General features: G+C 44.8%; 1 protein-coding gene across 1 annotated transcript in view; it reads right to left on the bottom strand.

The window, feature by feature from the left end:
- The window catches only part of PLXNA4 (plexin A4), a 749,270-nt gene that overhangs the window by 189,250 nt on the left and 537,954 nt on the right, over positions 1–22,066 (bottom strand). The window contains exon 10 of the mRNA XM_054988198.1: positions 3,825–4,025. Coding sequence (XP_054844173.1) covers positions 3,825–4,025 — 201 coding nt within the window. The remainder of the gene's footprint in view (positions 1–3,824; positions 4,026–22,066) is intronic.

The raw sequence follows: 22,066 nt of genomic DNA, 5'->3' as shown, positions 1-22,066 counted from the left end.
CCAATTACATTCCACTGCTACAAATCTAGCTTCCACATCTCTCATAACAAATTTTGGCTGCAGCTCCTCTTTTATATACAACACCACTCCTCTTTTTTTCTTGTTGGAAGCCGCTACAAATTCTTTGCCCAATTTTCCAGATTTTAAATATTTTACATCCTGTTTTCTAATATGGGTCTCCTGCAAACAAACAATATCACATTTTTGTTTTAGTAGCCAATGAAAAATATTTTTTCTCTTATTCGGTGAGTTTAGTCCATTTACATTCCAAGATAATACTTTACACTCCATATTCATGGTTTTGTTGGTAAGTCTTTTTCATTGTCCTTAATAAATCTCTCCATCTCCCGCTCAGATCTGATGCGTTTTTTTGCCCCTCCAAACTCAAAGGACACTCCTTCCGGTAACTCCCATCTGTATCTGATATTCATGTCCTTCAAAGTCTGAATTAGCACTCTATATTTTTTCCTGTCCAATAACACTGATCTGGGCAATTCCTTCATTATAATAATCGTCTTGCCATCAATCTCCAATGGATCTTGAAATTGTTTGGTCACAATCCTCTCTTTCATATTTCTAGTTGTAAACTGCACAATCACATCCCTTGGTAGTTTCCTCTGGGTTGCAATTCTCGAGTTCACACGATACGCCACATCTAGGATAGCCACAATTTCCTCCTCCTCCTTCCCCAGGTAATCAGCCAACACCTCAGTCATCTGTTCTTGCGCTGACTTCCCTTCCACTTCTGGCAGACCACGAAAACGAAGCTGCTTCTCCATGTGTTTAGTTTCTGCAACTGACATCCTCCCCTTCACCAGCCTCATCTCTGTTTGTTGCGTGTCTATTAAATTCTCCATCGCGTCTTCTACTGTTTTAACTCTCTGCTGCGTTCCTTGTAATTCACTGCTAATCGTTTCCACACCTTTTTTCACTTCTGACAGCTCCGACTTTACTGTCTGTGTAACTTCCTTGACCTCTTTAATAAGCTCCAATTTCGTGTCCTTAAGTTCTTTCATCATGTCTATAAGTTTTTTGTCCAAGTTTTCTATTGCCGATTGCCACTCTTTTTTCGACATCGTGGGGCTTGCTTTAGCTCGCTCCCACGAATCTGCTCTCTTCCTCAGCTCCGTGGCGTATAATTAAACGTTTTCCTTTTTTTTTTAAATGTCCCAATCTTTGCCAAAATTAATTTTTTATATCCAAAATGTCGGGCGTCTTTTCTCTATGGTTTCTCTATGTTATTATAATCCAAGATGGCCTACTTCCTCTTCCGCTGAAGCCACGACCCTTCCACTTTCAAAGATGGCGATTCCCCACTTCCTGTCCTTTGGCAAGGGCCGCTTCCCTCCAGCCACTCTATTGTTGTTACGCACTTCCTGTCTCCCGTCTTCCCACAGCAGGTCTCGCGATGGTGTCTTTTTCCCACAGCTCCAAAACCACAGGTATTCAAAACAATAGTCCGATTTTTGTAATAACTTCTTTAAACTTAGTCTCTTTTAAAATACAACTCCTGCCGAGTCTTCACCTCCTTTTCACTAGTCTGTTGCAGTTTAAAAATCTACTTTCTTTCCTCTCTGTTTTTGTCAATCTGTCCCGTTTCAAGAGATAGCGATCTTTACCTTCTCTCCAGCTTTCTCGGGTTGTAATCGCTGTTTCGATCTTAAATTCTCCTCTCGACTTCCCTCCCCGATCGAAGCTTGGGTATGTAGGTCTTATGCCAGCCGAATTGGCCCCAAAATTGCCGCAGAGATTATAGCCGACCCGTCGCAAGGTGGGACCTCAAGGATCGGGGGGGAGACTCCTTGTGTAGAGCCCCCCCTCGTCCGAGATCTAGCTCACCCTAGGGTCTTGAGCGTTCTTTGCCTGCTCCCCGCCTGAGAGCAGTCGGCCGCGGGTTATTTTCACCCCTCCGGCCGGTTAAAACGGCAATCCGGTCAGCTCCACAAATGGAGCTGCGTTAGACCTCCATGAATCCCAAACCGGAAGTCTGAAGCAGCCATTTTCTCCAGGGGAACTGACCTCTGTCATCTGGAGATTAGTTGTGATTTTAGCAGCTCTCCAGGCCTCACCTGGAAGCTGGCAACCCTACTCTGTAGTCTCTTCTAGAGAATTACAAACAGAAAATTTAACTCCACTCTGTCTAACTAGCCAAGAGCTTGGAGGCTTTTTTCTATACTTCTGGAACAATATGATTGAACAACGTAATCTGCTATTTAAGCTCTTTTACTTATTTTATTCTGTCACATTTTTATCCTGCCCTTCTTCCAAAAAGCTAAGGGACAAAAAGAATCCTGAAGCATCCAAAAGGGATATTATCTGTTATTTTCTCCAGTTCTTTTTCACCCACCATTTCACATGGGTTGCCAACCTCCAGGTAAGGGGCTGGATTTCTCCTAGTGATTGATCTCCAGACCACAGAGATCAATTCCCCTGAAGAAAATGGCAGCTTTGGAGGTTGTACTTTATGGCAACACATTACACTGAACTCCTTCTCCCCCCTGCACCCATCTCTGCCTTCCACAGGCTCTACCCCCAAATCTCCAGGAATAGGATATCTTCTCCCCCCTGCTTCTCTTCTCACAGCCCCTAAGAAATAGGTTGGGCTGAAAGTCAGTCTCTGACCCAAGGCTGGCCATCCAGTGAGCTTGGCTGCTACCTAGAGATTTCAACCCAACACCTCAGTGGGTGTTTGTCAAGTGTGGGGAGACACAATGTTAGCTGGGAAGGGTAGTTTAAAAAGACAGAGCTGGTGTAACCCCTGTGAGGTTAATTGGTTTAGCCTAGTGGGGTGGAGTCAGAAGCTAGAGGCAGGCTGCTGAGGAGGAGGCTGTTTGTGGGGAGCTGAATAAATTATAAGCTCTTATCACCTTGAATAAGGTAATCAAATGTTGTATGTAAAATATGATTTAAAGTGGTGTTTCTGTATTGTGTTTAGTTGGTGTTACTGCGGTTATATTATTTTTGCAGGGCTATAATTCCCAACAAGAAAACAGAAGCCTGGAGTACAGCTGCTTCAGACGGATGAGAGAGGCCTCATCACGTCTTGGATGTTGAACTGTTTGCCTTTTCAAGGAAATTGTTGATTTGAAGGGTTTTTTTATGGTTGCACTTAAGAGTTTATTGCTTTTTTTTAAAGTTGTGTTTTATTAATTGTTAAAAAGTTTAAAGAAAAAAACGTTATTTCTTTAAAAAATTGTGTAAGTTGCTTCCTAAGCCCCGTAGAACCCATGAAAAGAGAAATTACACTGGCGGAGATCGCTCCTCAGGGGGTTTGTCAATTTCATCTTCGCCTCCCCAAAGGCTCTGTCAATTTCACCTCTCCAGTCTAAAATTATGTGGGATCGCAAGTTCGCAACCAGAGGGCAGCGAGGAATGGAAGTGGGTTGGAGCTGCCTTCCAGAGCCGGGTTTAGACCTGGGGAGGTTATAATAGGCTGAAGTTGCCCTTCAGGCATTTCACAGCCCCTTCACACAGCTCCAGTGTATAGCAAAGCCTTTGCCCTGCCACCAGTTCTGTCTTTTTAAACTACCCTTCCCAGCTAACTTTGCATCTCTTGAAACATGTTCTTCATGTGTCAGATGTCTCACACAGAAAGATTCTGAGACTCTGACTAATACACAATGCTGGTTCTTGCACACAATTGCACTCATTCTGAGCGAAGACGATCGCCTGATCAAGACCTAACCATGCCGAAGGTATTGGTGCCGTTTCTTCAGATAAGAAAAGCCACTTCCTGAACCCACTGGGATCATTCTCTCAGTCCAAGAGCCTGTCCCCCACCTCTGCTTTCCGTTCTCATGCCCACACCGGTGGGTCTAACTCACCGACGTATTCTGACACTGGACACTGGAGCTGTTGAACCGCAAGGCAGGCACCCTCTGTTCGTTGCCTTGGATACTGAGGACGCACTCGTACCCCCGCTGACCCGACTGTGGCTGTGGCAGGTTCTTGGCCTTCAGGGTGATTGGCTTGATGACTTCTACCGGCACCAAGATCTTACTGATCTGCAGCAGCTGGGGGCAGTCCTGGAGAAAGCGGGGTGGGGAGAGAAACAGAAATCCCACACAGTTAATAAAGTCTTGGTACAGGTCCGGCTTCATGTCCCAGCATGGTTATTCCTGCTTTAGGTCTTCCTTGAATGACATTACCGATTATATAACACATATAACACCATTCTTACACGAGCTGCATTGGTTGCCAGTGGAATACTGGATCAGATTCAAAGTTCTGGTATTGACCTATAAGGCCCTGTGAAGACTGGGACCAAGTGTATCTACGGGACCGTCTCTCCCCATATATTCCCCAGGGGACACTCCGATCAGGGGACAAACAGCTGTTGGTGGTCCCTGGCCCCAAGGAGGCCCGCCTAGCCTCGACTAGAGCCAGGGCCTTTTCGGTCCTGGCTCCCACCTGATGGAACGCTCTGTCTGCTGAAATCAGGGCCCGGCAGGACCTACTATGTTTTTGCCGGGCCTGCAAGACAGAGTTGTTCTGCCAGGCATATGGCTGAGGCTGGGCCTCCGCCGGCCTGAAAAAAGGGGAGTATAAAATCTTAACCCTCCCTGTGAAGGCTGTCCACCATCCTGTTTTAAATGTGTATGGATTTTATTGTATTTTAATATGTTGTTTTATTGTATTTTGTATTTTAATATGTTGTTATCCGCCCTGAGCCCACTCGCGGGGAGGGTGGAATAGAAATTATAAACAAACAAACAAATATTTAGTGCCTTTTTAGCTTTCCTCAGAAGAGCTCAGGATGGGGTACACCCCACTCCTGCCTCCTCTATTTTATCCTACTGGGTATCATATCTGCATGCCGTTCATCCATGCCATTCATGTATCTGACCTGTTCACTGTACTGATATCCTGTATGCTTTCATGCCATGCTCATATAATGTAGCCATGATAATCATGCCATCCTGGGCCTGCCTGAAAACGAAAGTACGAATGCTGATTTCACAGAGAAAGCAACCAGCCAGCTATCTCTGAAAGTATGCTTGTTGACCTTGCAGCTGTACTATAACACTTCACAGGGGGAAAAGGGAGTTTTGATTCCTTGTAATCTTCTGCCTTTCTCTGTCCAGATAAAGCTATTGTGTTCTCGTGGAACTTCTTAGGATTTTTGCGCCTAACTGCTAACTGCTCAAAAGGGGGGGGGGATTGTGCTCCATATATCAATAGTGTCTATGCTTGTATCCTCATTCCTGCCAACTCACTCATCTATGGATGTACCCATGAACTTAATGGATCTCTGAATAAAAACCTTCCCATCCAATGCACTGGAGTGCTTGCTGTGAGGGGTCCGGGGAGTCTATCTGCCATGGACTGCCGTCCCTAGAACTGACACCATGAGGGAGGCTCATAGAGCAAGCTCTGTGGCACAATAGGGATTTGACCTAGTCCTGGTTGCCAGGTATCCCACCTCAAAACGGATAGGGTTGACAGCCTCCTGGTGGTGGCTGGAGATCTCCTGGAATGACAACTGCTCTCCAGGTGACATAGATCAGTTCCCCTGGCAAAAATGGGTGCTTTAGAGGGTGCACTCTATGGCATTATACCCCATTGATGCCTCTCCCTTCCCCAAACCCTACCCTCTCTAGGCTCTACTGTAGGAAAATTAGCAGTTTAAGGCAAAAATTGCGCATTGGACTTAATGAGAACAGACACTCACTCCCGTATAATTCTGTAAGAATTCTTTACTACATAAAGGATAAAATAGGGTTACATTGGAAGAAAATAATAAATTGCTAGACTGACTACATCGTGCTAGTAAAAGGTACCTTAAGATGGCTCAAGACTCAGATGGACTCTCTGAACAAAGAGCAAATAAGTTTAACTAACTAAGTAACACCAACATTTTAACTCTTTCATGACTGAAACGGAAATGCTAAATCCCAACATCTATCCCCCAAATCTCCTGGAATTTCCCAACCTGAACCTGGCAACCCTAAAAGCTGAGGGGACAGAGCTCCCACTAAGAGCTCACTTCTAGTTTAAACTGGAAGTGATGTCATTAGAATTAATACTCTGCAGGAGTATACCGTATACCCTGCAGCTGTGGACAAGTTTACATCGGGACCACAAAGCGTAGCATCCAGACAAGAATAAAAGAACATGAAAGACACTGCAGACTTGGACAGCCTGAAAAATCAGCAGTGGCTGAACATAGCCTAACTCAAACAGGGCACAGTATCTTATTCCAGGACACCAAAATACTGGACAACACTTCCAACTACTTTGTCAGACTGCACAGGGAAGCCATTGAAATTCACAAGCATAAGCAAAACTTCAACAGGAAAGAAGAAACCTTAAGAATGAACAGAGCATGGGCTCCAGTTCTGAAAAACACCAGGCCAACAAAACACTCCACACCCGACAATAGCCCTGCAGAGAAGATTAGCACATCAAGCACCAATCCATATGCAAAAGAACCTCCTCAGGATACAGTGAAGCCTCCCGCCATTAGCATTCCACACCCTGGGAAACTCTCACAGGATGACTCAGCTCAACCCCACCCCTCCTGAGTAGATACAAATGACCTACATCTTGTCCACACTGTGACACTGAGAGATCTCTGTCTTTTGGTGCTACACCTCTGAAGATGCCAGCCACAGCTGCTGGCGAAACGTCAGGAACTACAATGCCAAGACCACGGCAATACAGCCCGGAAAACCCACAACAACCATCGTTCTCCGGCCGTGAAAGCCTTCGACAATACAATAATAATAACGTTTGATTTATATACCGGTATATTTATATACTGCCATTCAGGACAATGGTTTACAAAGTATGTTATTATTATCCCCACAACAAAACACCCTGTACGGTGGGTGGGGCTGAGAAAGCTCTGAGAGAGCTGTGACTAGCCCAAGGTCACCCAGCTGGCTTCAAGTGGAGAAGTGGGGAATCAAACCCGGTTCTCCAGATTAGAATCCAGCGCTATTAACCACTACACCACTACACCAAACTGGCTCTTAGTTCCTGTGGAGTGCACCATTTTGCCACATGTTCTAGCCTGCCTCCCCACACCTTTCCCCCCCCATCAGCCAGGTGTGTGATGGCAGAGGGGAAAGTGGCAGTTGGGAGTGTATGGAAGCAGCAACGCTACAATCCATGAATCTAAATTCTAGCCCACCACTCTAACAGCTACACCATACTGTCTCTGCTGATAATAGATATTCTACTTTTTGCTTTTGAAAGGAATCTAGCTTTAGCTTTCTTCTTTTTTCCACTGCCCGGAATTCTGTTTTCAGAGTCACTAGAAAGGTTGCTTCTCACACCATAATGGGATTTTGTTGCAGAAAAGGGACTCAAAGGTGATAAAGGGTCTTGAATGCAGTTGCTGTATTATGTGTGTCCTTGTTAATGTTCCCAGCACCCTGACTGAGATCCGGAGTAGCCTGCGGGCCAGAGCAGAACCAGAACCGATTGACATATTCCAAGTAATGTCATGGTTGCAGCCCTGCCTGGGGCAATACCAGTTTACAACATGTTGTACAAGGCAGTGTAAGTCAAACCAGCACTTCTTTTAGTTTTACACCACTTTCTGTCTCCTCCAACCAAGTTATCGCCATAAAATGGACACATAATCATTATTGGCTGTACATCCAACGACAAGAGAGGAAATTCTGTTTAACTAAAACTAAGAAGAAACTTGATTCTTGTCCAGCAGGTTATTGTTCAGTAAAAGAAATACGCTTTACATTAAGAATTCATTTGTGGCTTTTGATGAAACTGTGAGCCTTGCGAAACGGGACAATTTAGCCAGGCAAACCCATTGCCAATCTCCCGCCGGGAGCAGCCGGAGAGTGTGGGCGCTCCCCTGTCTTTTTGTGAATGAAGCTTTGGATTGCAGCAGCGGTCTTTTGGCGTGTCTTTCATGTGCCTTTGCCTTGTACATCCATGACACCAAATGTGCATATTATGTATATAAATAACACACATTGGAGACCGAAATACATCAAAATGTATAAAAACCATACCATGTGCAGATGCAATGCGAACAAATCTATACCATCAGCAGCGAAAGGGGAATATTCAGTCCTCGTGGACAGCTATCGCACTCCACCCTCCAAGCCTGCTGAAACTGGGTTAAGCAGTCCCGACGATCACAACAAGGAAGACACCAAATTTCTGAGATTATTTTTGAAAGATGGGACGCACCTATTAGAACAGCCCCTACTGGCTACTATAGCAGGACCATCACGGTGACCAGGGGAGCTGGGAGGCAAGATTCTGATCCTTTGGGGACATGACATGCTGAACTGGAGAGCAAGTAGGAAAGGGCTTTACTGGAAGAGTCGAGAACTATCTCCCTGCGATATCTTCCCTCCCACAGCTTGAAAGTATAATCCGCTGGGGAAAGGAGAAGAGCCTGCTGTATCATACAGGGGCTCCCTTTTCTCTCCCCTCATTCCCCTTCAGCTCAGATGCCTGCTCTCATCTTTTCCCAGGAGTTTCTCCTGGCAGAGAGGAAGAAATGATGGAGCCTGGCAGGAGGTGCTCTTTCCTCCTGGGATGCTCTTGTCTGTGGCAGGCTGCCCTGAAGGGAAGGAGATGAGGGGAGAGTTAATAAGGAGCCTCATCTCCTCCCTGCTGCCCGACAGACTTTCTATCCTCTGCGGCTGATTCTCTATTTCAGAAAGGGCAATGAGCAATCAGCACCCAGTTGAGTCCGAGCGTTATGTAGAAAGGATGGAGAAACCCCAACACATATGTCCGGGTGAGTGTTCAGGTCAGGGGATGGAGAGTTGAGTGGGGAATGCCCAAGACATGGTGTGAAGTCTCTGGACCAGGAGAATTGCACATTTAATTGGGCCTTGCTCTGTTCTGCTCCAGAAAGGCTTACTTGCTCTCCACAAACAACAGAAAAAAGATCCAAAAGAGAGCCAGGCATCTGCAGTAGGTCTTACAGGCACCTGCTTCCATTGGGTTGGTGGGGAGAGGAGATGGGAGGGAACAACTGGCTGGAAGCACAGGGAGGGAAATGTGGAAGGACTTCTGAGAGATGGAGACCCTCTCATCACAGCAGATGGTGAATGCAGCTTATAAGCAGAAACAGTTTAGCAAGACCATGAGTGATTCCGCACACATTGGATAATGCACTTCCAATCCTCTTTATAGATCATTTGGAACGGATTTTTTCATGTGCGGAACAAATAATCCACCTCAAACAATTGATAAAGTGCATTGAAAGTGCATTGAAAGTGCATTATCCAATGTGTGCGGAATCAGCCAAAGGCTGAGATTATTCAGCCAAAGGCTGATTCCGCACATGTCAGATAATGCACTTCCAATCCTCTTCAGAGATCATTTGGAATTGAATTTTTTGAGTGGGAAACAAAAAATCCACTTCCAAACGATAGCTAAAGTGCATTGAAAGTGCATTATCCAACGTGTGCGGAATCAGCCTGAATTTTTCGCATGTGAAACAAAAAATCCACTTCCAAACGATAGCTAAGGTGCATTGAAAGTGCATTATCCAACATGTGCGGAATCAGCCAAAGAAATGGGTCAGTTGTGGAATGGCTGCAGTTACCCTGACTGGGAATGACATTATGGGGATGCAGGAGTGAGCCAGACCACAATGACAAGAAGCGTGTGTTTGGGGGATATCTCCACAGTGCCAGGCTCACTGGCATTAAAAAGTCTGTATCAAAGGCTGGTGGGGAGAGTCAATTTAATTTAAACACTGGAAAAAAGAAACTCTTGCCTGGAATATTTATTTATTTAGATTTTTTTTAAAAAAATGCAACAAACATTTCTTTTTGGAAATTAACCCCTTGATGTACTCAAGGTGAGATTACTGGGCCAGACCACAGGTAGAAACAAGACTACAGGAGGGAATGCAGAGAGCCGTGTGATAAGGCAGCAGGGATGAACGAATTACCTCCATGCCATTGCTTTGGTGGTGGAGAGTGCTGTCAAGTCATAGCTGAATTACGGCAACCTCTGCTGGGGTTTTCAAGGCAAGAGACTAAAAGAGGTTGCCTGCCTCTGCAACCCTGATCTTTGTTGGAGATCTCCAATCCAATTACAACTAATCAAGGTTGATTCTACTTAGCTTCCAAGATCTGATAAGATAGGGCTTGCCTGGGCTACTGGACTGGAACTTTGTTGTTCCTTATAGCCCACTCTTCTTGAATTCTAATTTAGCTAAGAAGATTTCTAAAATTAAGCTCAGAAATAAAGAAAGTCCTTCTACTTGTATGTATCTTTCTGTATTTCAGATACAAATGAACACATCGATTTCCTTTCAAGCAGTATCTGGGGAAAGTTTACAACAGAAACTGCTTCGGTTGCTCTGGTAGACAATTAGTGCTGGTCAAGGGAAGGCATCCTAGCTGGTTTTCCTTGACCTCACAGCACGTTTTCATCCCATTGAACATAAATATTTTCCTGATCACCTGGTCAGGATGGGATGGGGCAATATTTTGCAGAAGCTCTGATCCTTCTTAGTAACGTTGGCATCAAGAAGTGGTGATGGAAGACCCTTGCTGTACTCCTTGACTATTGGCCCTTCTTAGTAACGTTGGCATCAAGAAGTGGTGATGGAAGACCTTTGCTGTACTCCTTGACTATTGGCACATTTAGGTAAATACTTCTATACAAATGAACCCCAAACAGTTTATAGAACTGCCCGTCCCATCTTTCATACCATCTGCATGAAATCCTTACACAACTGACATAAAGAATGCATTGTACTCTTTTTGCTCCTCTTTAATCTCAGGCATCTATTTGAGAAGCAGTCTCAGGCAACATTTGCTAGCCTCATGGGCAGAAACCAAAAGAACAGTGAGACACTTAAGTAGTAAGTCTCCACTCAAAAATCTCAACCTTATTTTTTTCTTTTTACTGTGTGCCTTTTAAAATTGGAGGTAGCAGTTGCAGATGAGTGGGGAGGAGAGGTCAGCTGTAAGAAGACTGTTTAATAGTGCAAAATAAAAATACCAGCATAATAGTACAAATCAGATGCATTCATATTTGTCTGGATACATCTGAACACTTTGTCAAATGATTGGTTCCCTGCTCACAAGTGATGAATAGAACATGAACCAAACAGCGGAATTTAAGCATAACTGTGGACAAGGGGAAATGTCATATATGCCTGTCTGCATATCTGCCATGAATGTATTCTGTGTTATATACTGGCCCCCTGAGGGCATGAGAAGTTTCTTATTGATGTTAAGACAGTAGGTTATCTCACAAGTATTTACTTTCTCTTTCCACGCTGCCTCCAGCAAGTGTCCTTGAAGGCCGGCTGCGGCCAGCTCGAAATATATCCTTCTTGGGAACTGAGATGATTTCATTCTTTGTTCGGTCTAGCCTAAACCGAGCTTCTCCCTTTCACACACACACCCCGGCTCTTTTGCGCCCAAAACTTTAACGGTCCTTATCCTGATGGCAGAAACTTTCCCTATAACTAACATCACCAACCCCATTTACGTCACTTCTGCCAATTCAGCTGCCTGAGCACCTTGTACTTGATGGATCTCTAATAAAGTTACTTCAACCAATACACCTGCATGTTTGCTGTGAAGAAGTTAGGGATTCTGCCTGCCAAGGACTGACAGGTAAAGATGATCTGGGACCAGTTATGGAACAGAACCCTCTGACGGAACAACAGATTGTTCTTGGAACCATTACTGCTACTAGAAAAACAGAATGCAGAGTTGGCGAGGAAAGTCTTTTACTGATCCACACTGGTTCCTCAACTGAGGCTCTTCCTGGAGAGAAAAGATTTCGCAGGGTTACAATGTCTCGTTAATATTCAGATTAGACATCCGTAATACGTGCTACATGAGGCCTTTGAAGAATGTCTGGGAGAATCCATTTAAATCAGGGCAACTAGGATCTCAACTGGGATGAACTGGTCTGGCTTCTAATTTGTTTCTGGGACAAATTCAAAACACGGGTTTTGACAAATGTACCTGGAAGGCCACTTCCTTTCCTAAGAATCCACATGAGCCTTTATATCAGCTGTGCCTTGCTGAGGAAGCCCCAACTATTCATAGCAAGATCAAGATGGGTAGCTAAGTTAGTCTGTCTGTAGCAATAGAAAAGAGCAAGAGTCCAGTAGCACCTATAAGACTAGCAAAAATTTGTGGCAGGGTATAAGCTTTTGTAAGTCACAGCTCGCTTCTTCAGCAACACACTTATCTCCTTATCTGAAGAAGTGAGCTGTGGCTCACAAAAGCTTATACCCTGCCACAAATTTTGCTAGTCTTATAGGTGCTACTGTTGCTCTATTCATGGCAAGGTTAGCAGGCATGCAAGTTGCTGCCTCCAGGCTATGAATTCTTTGCTTCCTGCGATACATTCCGTCCTTTTCCTCCGGGTCTTTTGGGGCTCTCAAGTCCTGTATTTTCCAGGTCTGGGTGAACCATTGTGGCTTCTTTCCCTGATTTCTTGTTTCTCTTGCAGCAGGTTGGTGGTTATTTGTTTGCATTTGGTTCTGGTTTGGTTCATTTTTTATTAATGTGGAGTATTTTTCTTCTTAGACTTTTGTATCTTCTTTTCTGGAAGTTGTCTTGTGTGCTTGGCAAAGGAAAAAAGCAGAATACAAATATCTGAAATGAAAGGCAGTGGGAGGGCATCTGGTGTCCTGGCCTCACTGACAGTCCTTTAGATGGCACTGGATTTCTAGCCACTGTGTGTGACAGAATGTTGGACTGGATGGGCCACTGGCCTGATCCAACATGGCTTTGCTTATGTTCTTATGTTCTTATGAAACGAAACAGCAAAAATGCTGCCTTCCCCCAAAGACATCGTAATGGGATTGTACGCACGATCGCATCAAGAGACTTTTCACGTTATGTCATTGCGCTTCCCCTGCAGTACATTGGCCTCATCCTCCCAACAGCTTCAACATTCACATCTATAATCACCATATTTGCTCTTCTACAGAGTTTTGATATGCACAGATGCGCATCGTAAACATAGAAGAGAGAGACCCTTTTTTTTAAAAAAAGGAAGGGAATGAAATCAGAAGCAAAATGTATGTCTAATGTTCGGCAGAAGATTTGAAAATCAAACCAGAACGGAACAAAGGAGGATTTAAGAGCATAACATCTAAACACAGCTGCAGTAGATCAGACCAACGCTCCAACTAGGCCCTGGATGGGCTACCACCAACCAGGCATGGAAGCCAAAGCAACTCTATGCTGTCAACCTCCTAGCCGCTGGCATTAAGAAGGTTACTAACTCTGAATATGGAAATTCCTCTTAGTCATTTTGGCTCATAGCCATTGGTGGACCTCTTCTTCATGAATTTATCTAGTACCCTTTTAAAGCCAGCTTAGGTACTGGCCATTGGTACATCTAACGGCAATGAATCCCACAAGTTGATCGCTTTGGCTGAAGAACTGCCTCTTCTTTTTGGTCCTGAATTGATTGCCCATCGACTTCATTGGGTGAGTGTGCATATTCTACGATTATGGGGCCATGTTGGAAAACTGAGTCTTGGAAGGGCAGCTGTGAAAGAACAAGAAAAGATCCTTAAAGATAAAGATTACTCTTTGGGGATTAAGATAGTCCAAACTATGGTATTCTCCATCAGTATGTATGGATGTGAAAGTCGGACAACGAAGAAAGCTGACAGGAAGAAAATTGATTCATTTGAAATGTGGTGCTGGAGGAGAGTTTTGCGGATACCATGAACAGCCAAAAAGACAAATAAGTGGGTACTAGATCAAATCAAGCCGGAATTCTCCCTAGAAGCTACAATGACAAAACTGAGACTAGCGTACTTTGGACACATCATAAGAAGACAAGATTCTCTGGAAAAGTCAATAATGCTAGGAAAAGTGGAAGGCAGCAGGAAAAGAGGAAGACCTAAAACGAGACGGCTTGACTCAATGAAAGAAGCCACGTCCTCCAGTTTGCAGGATCTGAGCAAATCTGTTAATGATAGTGAGCATTAGGTTGTCCTGAAGGGCGATACATAAATTAAATGTTGTTGTTGTTGTTACAGGACATTTTGGAGGTCGTTCATTCATAGGGTCACCATAGATTGGAGGCAACTTGATGGCACATAACACACACATGGGGCAAGGAGAAAAGTTCTCCTATCCCATGCATATTTTAGAAACCTCTATCATATCCAGATAGCCAGCATGGTGTAGTGGTTAGAGTACTGGCCTGGGATCTGGTTCAAACCCCCGCCATGTCATGGAAGCTCACTGGCTAACCTCAGGCCAGTTGCACACTCTCACCCTAACCTACTTCGCTGGTTTGTTGTGAGGATAAAATGGAGGAAAGGCAAATGATGTAAGCTGGTTTAGGTCTCCACTGGGGAGAAAGGCAGGGTATAAATGAAGTAAATAAATAATATCCTCCCCCTTAGTTTCCTGTTTTTTTGAAATGTACAAGTCCCAAACCTCTTCACTTTTAGTTGTAGGAAACGTTGTTTGCCCTTTTTTGCACGTTTTACTCAATGGATCAGGAGGGAAGGTGGCATGGTACAGCCTGATCTCATCAGCTCTTGGAAGTTTAGCAGGGGAAGTACTTGGATGGGAAAGCACTAAGGAAGACTCTGCAGAGGAAGGCACTGACAAACCTCTGTTTCCCACTTGCCTTGAAAGCCCCTTGCAGGGGTTGCCGTAAGTCAGTTGTGACAACAGCACATATGCATACATGTACTCATAGGATCAGGTTGGCTGTTCTTTTTTGCACCTTGTCCAGCACTACAATATCCCTTTTGCAGGACTTTTTTTTCTGGGAAAAGAGGTAGTGGAACTGAGGTGGAAATGAGGGAGAAACACACGGGCCCTCTTACAAAACGGCCATTTCCTCCAGGGGAACTGATCTCTGTCTGGAGATCAGGGGGTGGGGCCACCGGGCACGAGAGGTGCCGGAACACCATTCCTCTGCGTTCCCGCTGAAAAAAAGCCCTGCCGTTTTGAGATACGAAGAACAGAATGCCTCAGAAATGTGGCTACATGACAGGTCTCTACAAGGGCACTTGCATTTCAGAACCAACCAACTAAAATGGAACGCCGACATCCAGGGGGGAAATTTAGATGAGAATTTTAGAAGCACCCCTGAAGGGAAGCTACCATAGAAGGGGCTCCAAAGAGGGTAGAGGTCCTGGTCTCCCATTACCTTTCTCTGCTGGAATTCGGAGTTCCCAGCATTCTCTCCATGCTCTGCACCAAAGCCGTCACCTTTCCGCTAATACTTGTTTCAAGTTCATTAACAAAAAGCCAATTGCAGGGGCCCTAATAAAAGATTCGTTAGCATATAAAAAGGCTTGAGGCTCAGCGAGGAAGTTCATTATAGATAATTGAAGCGGCGAGGGCCATAAAAAGGCAAAATCGCCCTCACTCTGTGTGACTTTATCTGATTGGCCTAATGTACTTCCTAATTGAAATTTAAAAAGGCAATTTCTCAGCAAGATGGAGTGACTGAACTGGACGGTCTCCTCATCCACTCCTTGAGTTCGAGATGCTGGGGGACCTGGGATGTGGAATATACAACTTGGCCCCCCAAGATGAAAACTGTCTTTTGCCTTCATGCCCAAGAGGAATGAGAAACAAAACCAGCGACCCAACCACTCACTTCAAGTGGAACACCTGGGTTAATGATTACAGGTGGGCACGAACCTAAATATGACCCCCAAAAACCCACGAACCGGCAGGTCCCTTTAAACTATCAGCTGGCAGGCAGTGAGGGGGGATCCCCCCCTGCCAGCTGATCGTTTAAAGGGACTTGCCGCTTGCAGGGCAGGAAAGGGCCCTTTAAACTGTTAAATGCCCCTTTCGCTGCCACCGTGCTGCTCAAGAATGTATCTGCTGGCATCTTCTCTGGGATACATGTGGGTTTCCCCAACAGGCCAAATACTGCCCCCAGGATACACTTCATATTTCAGAGTTGGATAACGGCACAGGAAGGAAGCTGAAAACCTTTCTTCCCCAAGCTCCATAGTTCCAATCCAAATCAAGTAAGGTACAAGGTAGCTTGAGGAAAACCTACAACTCTCTTCCAACTAGGTAGCTTTAGGTAGGTAGCCATGTTGGTCTGTACTAGAGGAGTAAAAGTCAGGTCCGGTAGCACCTTAAAAACCAACTAGGTTTCTCGATTATGATCATAAGGTTTATAAGGACCTTTTCCTTTTTCCACTCTTCGTATCTGATGAAGGGAGCTTAGACTCTCGAAAGCTCATACCCTAGAAATCTGGTAGTTCTTTAAGGTGTTACTGGACGCAAATCTTGCATCTCTTCCAAGTTCTACACAGGGTGAGGAGACAGTTGCAACCTGTGTACTTTGTATCATCTATCAATTCTGCTGTAAGGTACCTCAGTAGTGATTAATAATAACAATATTTGCAACTTCAAAGAGGCTGTTTTTTTTAATGAAAAACAGCCAGCAACTGTCCTGAGTAAAAGAGAAGGCGTCGTCATTCCGCCAGTCACAGCACAAGGCACCTGATTTATGGCTTGTGCCGTGCTTACATTATTGCACTACTAATTCCCGTGGTCATAAAATTATATTTACATTTACCCAACGTGTGAGGAGGGAGGAGAGAGACTGAAGAGATCTTAGTAGGTCATAAAGTGGAATCAGGTCAACAATATGCCATAAGGATTCTGAGGCTGGTAAAATTCTTGGTATCTTTCCATCCACCTTGTTTGTTTCCCCACCCCGACCCACCCCGCCAAAGTTATACCATTCCCATGTGTAATCAAACCAGTTGAGGAGAGTCTCCAACCAGTGAAAGAATCTTTTAACACACCATATATTTTATCTTCATTTCCTAAAAGTTTATGGCGCCGTTAGCTTGATGGATGACGTACATATTTACTGGCGCAGCAGAAGTAATAATACAGAAAGAAAATGCCCATAACCTTAAAAGGTAACTGAGGAAGAGAAGGCTGTCGGGGGATTTATGGAAAGCATAAACGTCTGCGGAGATAACCACAGAATAATTGGGTATTGGCCTACTGGTGGCTTGAAGATGCTCCGTTCTCGTTAAGGGGGCTGTCAAGGATTCTGTTCCATAAAACCAGTTTTATATCCTTTGTTTATTTTTAATGCTGGGGAAGAGTATCTCTTTCTGAAGGCAAAAGGCCCTAGAAATCCGTCCTTTCTGCCTTCCTCCCCAGGATCCGGTCTGCGTGGCCAAAGAAGCACCAAGGATTGGCAGAGGTGACGGATGATGATGCATATGCAGAAGCGATCCTAGCGTTCCTTCACTCAAAGTTCGATTGATTTGTGGAATTCACTGACAGTGTTTAGTTGGTGGCCCCTGCCCTGGGGAACGGCCTGCCTGAGGAGGTCAGGAGAGCCCCCATTCTCCTGGCTTTCTGCACATGATGCAAAACTGAATTATTCAAAAAAGGTTTTTTTACTCAGATAGGAAGGCTGTATTGTAGGGACAGGGTCTCGCTAATTAGTTATAGATCCCGAGGAGTTAGCCGTGTTAGTCTGTAGTAGCAAAATCAAAAAGAGTCCAGTAGCACCTTTAAGACTAACCAATTTTATTGTAGCATAAGCTTTCGAGAATCAAGTTCTCCACACCAAAAGGAGATGTTTACGTTTACTAGCAAAGGAATGTTTTGGTTGCCTCCCCGCTAATTGCATCCTGTCCCCTTCTGATATATGTCTCCTTCTCTCCCCTATCTCCCCTCCTCTTCTGTATTTGACCAGTTTGGATCATGCATCTGACGAAGAGAACTTGATTCTCGAAAGCTTATGCTACAATAAAATTGGTTAGTCTTAAAGGTGCTAATGAGTTAGGGACCATAAACTTTGCCACTATGTTGCCTTACACACTGTTCCTTTAAGTATGTGCTCCTGTGTGCTTCTTGTAGGATCCTACTCGGTAGTTCCATGTTGTCTAATCTCAGTCCTAGAATTGCTTATGCTCCGTTTCAGCATTTCTTCCACTCTGTATTGGATTCTTGCTAATGCCGTGTCTTTGTAAACTTGCATTTATTCACCCTATGGCATTCTTTATGGACATGTCCTTGCTGTTGACCGTACTAATCTCACGCTGTATAATCCGCCTTGAGTCTCAGTGAGAAAGGCAGACTACAAGCAAGCAAGCAAGCAGCCAAGCAAGCAAGCATTTTTGATCCGCTTCAGAAAGGAATTGGACAAATTCACACAGGAGAGGCCAATCCACGGCTACTAGCCACAATGACTAAGTAGAACCTCCATATTCAGAGGCAGAAACCCTCTGAATACCAGAGCTGTTGGAGGCAACAAGAGTGGAAGGCCTTAGCAACTCCTGGTGGTCCCCGGCCTGAAGGACATCCGTCTGGCCTCAACCAGGGCCAGGGCTTTTTCTGCCCTGGACCCGGCCTGGTGGAACGCTCTCCCGCTGGAGATCATGTGGTCTAATGCCAGCCCTAGAGTCGCTTATGTTCTGCTTCAGCATTTCTTCAACTCTGTATTGGATTCTTACGAATGCAATTTGTAAAACTGTGTTTATTTACGCTATGGCACGGTTTATGGAAATGTCCTTGAAACTGACTGTGCTCATCTCACACTGTGTAGTCCGCCTTGAGTCTCAGTGGGAAAGGCGGACTACAAATGATATAAATAAAATAAAATGGCATGTACGTTGGAATACCATTCTTAAGCCTTCTGATAGTTCATCCAAGAGATTGTGCATTCAGTTTCCCAACCCAGACCTGTCTGCAGCTGCTTCTGCTTTGGGACAAATTCATCCCATCTGAGCTGTGCCTGCCCAGCATCCAAGACCCCTCCCTAGTCCGTTCTGCCTACACCTGTTCCCAACCTCCCTTTTAAAACTGCCAACGGCTACGCTTCTTTGCCACTCATTCCTTGAGCGGGAGCTTTTGGGGAGTGAAAGGGACAAAGAAAATCAGCGCATTTGAACCTGAAGAGGCTCTCGAAGGCCTACGAATGTGCCACAGCTGTTCTCGGGAAATACAGCGCGCGTGAAGAGGGGGGGGGGGATCTGCCAAACCTTTTGACGAATTAATATTTGAAGCCGTCATCCTTTTATGTGGGCTGAAGCGTGAATGAATTGGCATGGAATACTTGTCGCCTATGCTTCCCCCTCCCCCCCTTCCTTCCCTTTCTGGCGGCAAATGAAACCCCTTTTCAGGCTTCTTTCACTGGGGAAAAACCCACACGCACCTGAGACAGCAAAGCGTGGCAAGATGAAAACCTCCTTCAAGGTAATTAGATGATTAAACCCCTTTTAAAACCTAGCTACTAACAGATTTGTTATCTGGAGTTGCTCTTTTCCCTTTCCAATCTTTTATCCTCTTCTCCACGCTTTCCTCTTTCCCCCCTCCCTCTCCATAGCACCACCCGTCTCGCTCCTCCCTATACAAAGCCAAAATCCCTTTCAAGGCCCTGAATGAGAGACTGTTCATTTCACCCAGAAAAGAGGGACACACAGAAAGCGGCCTCACCCTTTATCCCATCGATTCGAGCCAGACTAGCCTCAGTATCCTATAGAAGCCAGCAATATAGCTGGAAGAGGTTTTCAAAAGAGGCTGGTGTGGTGTAGCTGTTAAGACAATGAGCTGTGATCCAGGAAGATGCCCCATTAAATATCATTTCTGCCATGAGGACAGTTTAGATGGATAGCCGTGTTGATCTGCAGTAGAACCACAGGATTAGAGTCTCTCTACATGAGATACCTTGGCGCATGTTCGTCAAGTGTAGGGAGACACAATGTTAGCCGGGAAGAGTAGTTTTAAAAGACAGAGCTGGAGGAGATCGCTCCTCAGAGGGGTTGTTATTTTCATCTTTGCCTTCCCAAAGGATCTATCAATTTCACCTCTCCAGTCTCAAACTGTGTGGGATCACAACAACCAGAGGGCAATGAGGACCGCAAATGGGCTGGAGCTGCCTTCCAGGGCCTGGCTTAGACCTGGATAGGTTAAAATGGGCTGAAGTTTCCTTTCTGGCATTTCACAGCCCCTTCACACAGCTCCAGTGTATAGCAAAGCCTTTGCCCTGCCGCTGGCTCTTGACTTTTTAAACTACTCTTCCCGGCTAATATTGCGTATCCCAACACGTGTTCTTCACATGTCAGATGTCTCATGTAGAAAGACTCTCAGAGACCAACAAGATTTTCAGGGTGTAAGCCTCTGAGAGTCAGAGGTCCGTTCTTCAGAAACGAGTAGGAATGGATATCCCTGAGCCTTTATATCCCAGCCCAAGTGAGATTAAAAAAGGGATCCTTATAGACAGCTTAAGCTCTGAAAATCTTGTTGGTCTCTAAGGTGCCACTGGACTCAAATACTGCATTTCTGCCCTGAATTCACTAAGGAGCCTGAAGCCAGTGTCTCTCAGCTATAGTGCCCTATCTGCAATACAGGGGGAATAAATGTGGGCCTACCTTAGAGGGTTGTAAGAATCACAACACGGTAATATACATGAAAACACTTCATGCCCAGAAAGAGTTATATCAAAGTCCAGTATTTTGCTTCTTCATTTATTAACTTCAATTATATACCATTTTCCTCTCCAGTGGGGACCCAAAGAGACTTACAACTTTCTCCCCTTTGCTATTTTGTCCTCACTACAACCCTGTGAGATAGGTTAGGCTGAGAGTGTGTGAGTGGCCTGTGGTCACCCAACAAACTTCCATGGCAGATTAGAGATTAAAGCCAGGATCTCCCAGATTCTAGTCTGATGTTGTAACCACTATACCATGCTGCCTCCCAGATTACAGACAGTATTATTACTGCAATTATTGAGGCTTATCACTAGCAGATCTCTTGTCTCTTGTGCCACTGAAGGCTGGACCGTACATCGTAGAGGCGGCAAAGGGTCTTCATTCACGTTACAGAGAAATAGAAAAGAGTCCAGTAGCACCTTTAAGAATAACCAACTTTATTGTAGCATAAGCTTTCAAGAATCACAGTTCTCTTCGTCAGATGCATGGAGGGTATGAAGAAACTGGTATGAAGAAACATAAAGGTGGGGAGGGGAGGGGGGAGTAGATGTGATCAGTAGCTTCTGATAATGGGATGAGTTTGCTTCTGATAATGAAATTAGTTACTTCTGATAATGAGATAACCATTCATAGTCCCTATTCAATCCAAGCCTGAGTGCATCTACTCCCCCCTCCTCTCACCACCTATATATATATCTGACCAGTTTCTTCATACCCTCCATGCATCTGACGAAGTGAACTGTGGTTCTCGAAAGCTTATGCTACAATAAAGTTGGTTAGTCTTAAAGGTGCTACTGGACTCTTCTATTTTGCTACTATTTTGCTATTTTGTTAACACAGCTAACTCCTCTGGATCTATGACAGTGGAAAGCACCATTACAGAGAAAAGTATGGGGCTGAGGGACAAGAAGTCTTATTTTAACATGAAAGGGTGTGCACTGGCAAGGGTCCGACACAGGATAAGGAAGCTTCATATATGTTCACATAGTATTAGCTTTGTAGTCGGAAAGGATGAAAATAACAGCTTAGGCGAGGGGGATTCTGGAACAAAATAGAGGTAATATAGGTAACTGCATTTGTGTGCAGGCAGCAGAACTGCAGTTTGGGTCAGAACCATCCAAGAAGAGGAGAGGGGATTTAACCCTTGCTCTCACTAATTGGAACAATTCTCCCCATGCAGCAGCTATTAGGATTTTAAAGATAGGACTTTCCCCCCCGTAAAATCCTAAGAATGTTTCTTAGAAATTACAGGGGAAATGGACTGGACATAAGGAGAGTCTAGGATACTTTTTTCTGCAGTAGCGACAATGTCTGTGCATTGGAAATCAAGACTGGAGAAGAACTCGGAGCATCTCGGTAGACAACAGAGCTTCAAATCAGAAGAAAGGAGAATAACTGACACCTTCCTTTCATACCCTTGTCCTGTTAAATTCTAGAACCAGCATGCCCATCTTTGATCTTCAGTTACCGGTCCCTCCTCCACTGGTTAATCAGCTGAAGCTTTAGATGATTAATCTACTGATTAGACATTGCAGTCTATATGTTTTAAAAGTTCTGGTTCTTTCGGGAGGAAATGGCCATTTCCACATGACTTGCCGGCCTTTGGAACGTTGCACAAAACATGCGGAAGATAGCGTCTTCTTGTGCAAAATCACGCCAGGAAGACGCGATGTCGTGCAAAAC

Source organism: Eublepharis macularius, chromosome 9, assembly GCF_028583425.1.
Source record: "Eublepharis macularius isolate TG4126 chromosome 9, MPM_Emac_v1.0, whole genome shotgun sequence".
Taxonomy (NCBI): Eukaryota; Metazoa; Chordata; class Lepidosauria; order Squamata; family Eublepharidae; genus Eublepharis; species Eublepharis macularius.
This window is presented reverse-complemented; position numbering and strand designations above follow the sequence as displayed.